Source organism: Condylura cristata, unplaced genomic scaffold (genome assembly GCF_000260355.1).
Source record: "Condylura cristata isolate star-nosed mole 26May11 unplaced genomic scaffold, ConCri1.0 scaffold00001, whole genome shotgun sequence".
In the NCBI taxonomy this organism is placed as follows: domain Eukaryota; kingdom Metazoa; phylum Chordata; class Mammalia; order Eulipotyphla; family Talpidae; genus Condylura; species Condylura cristata.
In genome coordinates, this window is record NW_004567102.1 from 71969655 (window position 1) to 71974301 (window position 4647).

The 4647-nt window shown below is 41.8% G+C and overlaps 1 protein-coding gene across 1 annotated transcript in view; it reads left to right on the plus strand.

The window, feature by feature from the left end:
* Positions 1–2349, plus strand: part of HEBP2 (heme binding protein 2) — a 5663-nt gene extending 3314 nt beyond the window's left edge. The window contains exon 4 of the mRNA XM_004673892.2: positions 1816–2349. Within this exon, the coding sequence (XP_004673949.1) occupies positions 1816–2014 (199 nt within the window). The 3' untranslated portion in view covers positions 2015–2349. The remainder of the gene's footprint in view (positions 1–1815) is intronic.
* Positions 2350–4647: the final 2298 nt, after the last annotated feature.

The following is a 4647-nucleotide window of genomic DNA, read 5'->3' on the forward strand; positions in this document are numbered from 1 at the left end:
AGTCTCTTCCTGTCCTCCACACTGGAACAAAGTCTTCCTTACGACATCAGCAGCAAAACCCCCCAGCCTGTTCTCCCATTTAAAGGTCTTTTGGTTTCCTGTTGCTTCAGGGGGACATTCCAGTTAGGCGTGTTCACACAGTCCATCATCCCTTCAGGATGAGCCCAGCCGTGTGTCCTGGACTGGTCATGTTCCGCTGCCCTTCCCGGCCCTGGCTGAGCAGCCACACTCCTCTAAATCACTTTACCTTTGATCTTGGGGAAGTTGCTCAGATTTTCCAAGGCAAAAGCTCCTCTATAACACATGTAGGATCATGGTACCTCCCTAACATAGGGCTGGTATGATGACAAATGAGCTCACTTATGTAAAACGCATAGAATGTGAGTGTGTACTACTAGGTATAGCTCCCACTGTCTTCTCTACCTGGGAACTTAGATCCTGCAGGACTTAGACAAGAAGGCATTTCCCCAGTGACGCCTGCCTCACACTGCTTCAGTTACCTGTCCAAAGACACCCAAACTGAGTGTCTGCTGCCCTGATTTTTCCCTCTCATTAACTTCTCTGTGTGGGGGAGGAGGTAGGATGGAGGGGGTGAGGTGGTAACTACTATCTTTTCTTCCCCGCCCCCATGGAAACTTCCTGACTGGTTCTTTTCTACAGTACTTTTTCCATCAGTCTGCCTATATTCTTGCTCAGGTCTGATCAAGTTTCTTTGCTGCTCAGTAGTCTTCGGAATAATCCCTAAAGACCTTAGGATGATAAACAAGGTCCTTCATTCTAACACTTGCTCAACTCTGATCTCATTTTACGCCTCCCAGTGAAAATCCTTTGCATTTTTCCACTTCTGTTTCTTCTTTTATCATTTTGTTTCCCTGTCCAACAAAACCAACTTCCATTCCAAACCCAGCTCAGGTGATACTCCTTTGCCCTGACTTAACCACATTCCCATAGCTATTTGTTCTTGTGCCTTAAAATCTCATGCTCTATAGAGTTGCCAAAATATTCATCTTTTCCATAAGATTAAATTCATAGAGGTCAGAATTATATCATATTCAAATCTAATACAGTGCCTACCCTTTCCCCAAGGAAAGGAAGAAAGGGAAAAGGTTGAGGCCTTTCCTGGTGGCACAGGGCCTTAAAGTGCAGCATTGCAAATGAGACATATAGCCACTTCAGTGCGAATTCAATCCCCGGCTCTGGAGGTGACCATATGGCACAGCAGACTTCTGTCTCACCTGCTGCTCTCCTCAGCAGTATACTTTGTTGATCTGTCTGTTCTGCTCCCCACTCTGTCTCTCGTGAATCCTCTCACTGCCCCTGCACCTCTGGCCTGTACCCCAGTTCTGTATGCACAAATAAATAAATCTTTAAAAAAAGAAAGGGAAAAGGTTGAGAGAAAGTGGAATGTCTGAAGGGTGGTTCCTGTGCTTGTCTGACCATCAGCATAAGCAGGAGCTTATTTGAAAAGTACTTTCAGGTTGCTGCAGATTTGCTGATTCTTACATTTTAGCAAGATCCCCGGATGACGCATTACACGTTAATGATTGAGAAGCAGAGCGTTGAAGCAGGAGCTGATGTAAATTCCAAATCTACCTGCCAAAAGAGGGGTCAACTGCCTCCTCTGTGCTCTCCTCAGTGTGTTGAAGTCACACCAAACTGGGGAGCAGAGCAAGGGTGTGACTGGTTCAGCTGCCGAGGGGGTAGAGCCTCCCGGCAGCACTCACCCAACCTACATATCAGCTTCTACTTCTCTTTCCAGAAAGACATTGGCATCAGATTGAAATCATTCATTATTATTTGCTTTCTCCTTTGTAGGTCTTTTGATGGATTCTCTAGTGCCCAAAAGAATCAAGAACAACTTTTGACATTAGCAAGTATTTTGAGGGAAGAAGGAAAATTTTTTGATGAAAAGGTTTACTACACTGCAGGCTACAACAGCCCTTTCAAATTGCTTAATAGAAACAATGAAGTCTGGTTGATTCAGAAGAATGAACCCTCCAAAGAAAAGGAATGAGAAAATAAAAGGAACTTCCATTGCCAGAGGCGAGACTTCTGTTTAAGAGAGACAGTAACACTACCTATCGTGAAATGTATCTAGCTAGAGTCTGCCTGAGAGCACTATAAATTATGCTTATTTGCAATGTGTGTTTTAATGCTTGAAGATTTCTCTAGATATGCAGGGGACAGTATTCTGCAAGCAGGCAAACTGGTTATTGGGCTTGTGGTCTTCATGAGGCTACAGCAAAAGTATCACTACTTAATCCGTGTTCACTGTGCTACAGTCATCTTGGATTTGTGTCAGGTGGCTGTTACCTGCTCCAGATATTGTCAATAAAAATGTTAAATATATATCCTGTGTGGAACTATTAGGCTTGAAGGTGGGAAGTCCGACCGATCATAAAAATGAAATGTTCTTTTTTGTCCGCCACTATTAAGTTCTCTGTTGAGTCCTCTTCCCCACCTACCCACTGTCCCTGCCAGATGAGGAAATGTTTACAACACTGCAACATGTGTTAATGTTTGTGACAAAGAAAAAAAATTATGACGTTAGGAACTTCCTATTCTATTTGTATATTCAAAGTATTATTTTCCTGAAGAAATACATTGACATACACTTTAAAAATTCACTTGTATTTCACATAGTATTTCTAAGGGTCATATAAAAGTGATTTTTTTAATTCAAAAATTGGGTTGCCACAGTACCAAGGAAGTTGAAATCCTTGCCTAGCTGTGTTACACAATGTTTGTCCTGGTGAAGTCAAAGTCACATTCAGCTCCCTGGATGCTCTTGAAAAGGGAATGACCTTCCCTGTGAGCTCTGGGAAGCTGGTGGTGGTAGAAGTGAAGGCGAATAGCAGGGTGAGCTCAGTGACTTCCCAAGAATCAAATGAAGTCCAGTTGACCCTGAAACAACACAGGTTTTAACTGTGCAGGTCTGATTACATGTGATTTATTTTCAATAAATTTTTTTTTATGATTTTCTTAATAACATTTTCTTTATTTTACTTTATTGTAAGACTACTTTATATAAGACATCACATATTGAGTATGTGTTTGTTGCCTGTTATTGGTAAGACATCTGGTCACCAGCAGATGTCTTAACTATTAACTCAATAGTTAAGTTTTGGGGGTCAAAATTTATAGGTGGGTTTCTGACTGCACGGGGCTTGGCATCCCCAGCCACGGCGTTGTTCCAAGTCAACTGGACTTCCAGTTCCCATCACTGTGTCTGCGCCGTTTCCACGTGACCACTTGTAGAGGAGGTTTGAGGATGGGGGTGGAGGGTGAGAGGACGGGCAGATGCTGCTTGAGGTCCTTCTAAACCCAATACTTTTTGTACTATTTCCTTTAAATGAATCTCCCAGAACAGCCTGTAATTTTTAGTGGCAAACCTGCTGGCTGTCTGGTCTTGACATTACTATATGCAGAAATGTTTAAATCCCAGACAGTTATTTTCCAAAGGAACTTGACTGAAGTGATTATCGATTCTCTGCATTTTTATGCTCGTCCAAAAGAAACTGCATCTATTCATTTATCACCACTAATTGGAGGACACTGGCTAACCCTCCCACTGGTGACTGTCGAGAGGATGAGCTTCTATTAGCATGAGATAAAATATTTACTCTATAGATGTAAAAAATAGGTATCATTTAGGTGATAAACTGCATTTTAAATGAGAAGCTTCTCATTATCAAGATTTAGTTAAGAGCTGAAACATGTCAATAAAAATAACAGTTTTATAGTATTCAAGTCCAAGATATCTATTTCTCCCACAAGTTACAATCTTTTTCTGCCCTAACTTGATCAATCTAGAATAGAAAATGAATCAATTTTAGTTATATGGCTGGCCCTGATTACAAGCTATTTCTTTTATTTGCATTTTTTCAAGATTTTTCTTCTCTTGAGTATTTGGGAAATTCATTTCTAGACTCTGAGGCTTAATCTTCCACCTTTGCTGTTGTTCTAATTTTTTGCTCCATCCATAATCCCCGTCCTCTCACCTTCAGACTCTCATCCACATGCTCCTATCTCTTTGCTCACAAACAGGCTCCGACTCTGTCTGACCTTCCTCCACTTCCCCCCAAACCCCAGGTTCCTTCAGACCCTTACATAGGACAGTAATTCCCAGCCCCCTTTACCTTGATTATCCAGCGAGTCTGAAAAGAGTTTTCCAAAGTTTCTCTTGGAGATCGAGGCTGTGAAGAGGCTTCCAAGGATCACGAGAAGGAATTAAGTTGGGGAGCCCCTCAGTGCTTCCCCAGAGCCATCCAGCTGTCTATGTATATGCCAATTTTTCATTTGCTTTTACATAATACAGATTTTTACAAGTTTGAAAATAATGTATTTAAGCTCAGTGCATCCATTCATTCCTTTCTAGTCATCAGTTAAGCCCCTAAAAATCCTGCTTCTCCCCCCAGACACATTCACTGAAACATCATTTCTTTTCACCGGCTCTTAAAGTGGTCACAGCTTCCCTACTATTTTCCAGGTGCTAAGCCATGTTGCAGGCAACTCTGGAATCATCAATTACGTCTTTGGCTCTTCTGTTTAATCCAGCTTCTTGCTGAGAAAACAGTAATGAGTAGGAGAGAAAAGACACTGGTCCTTCCTTGTGGCGAGTGGAGAGTTTAGAAAATAATGAAATGG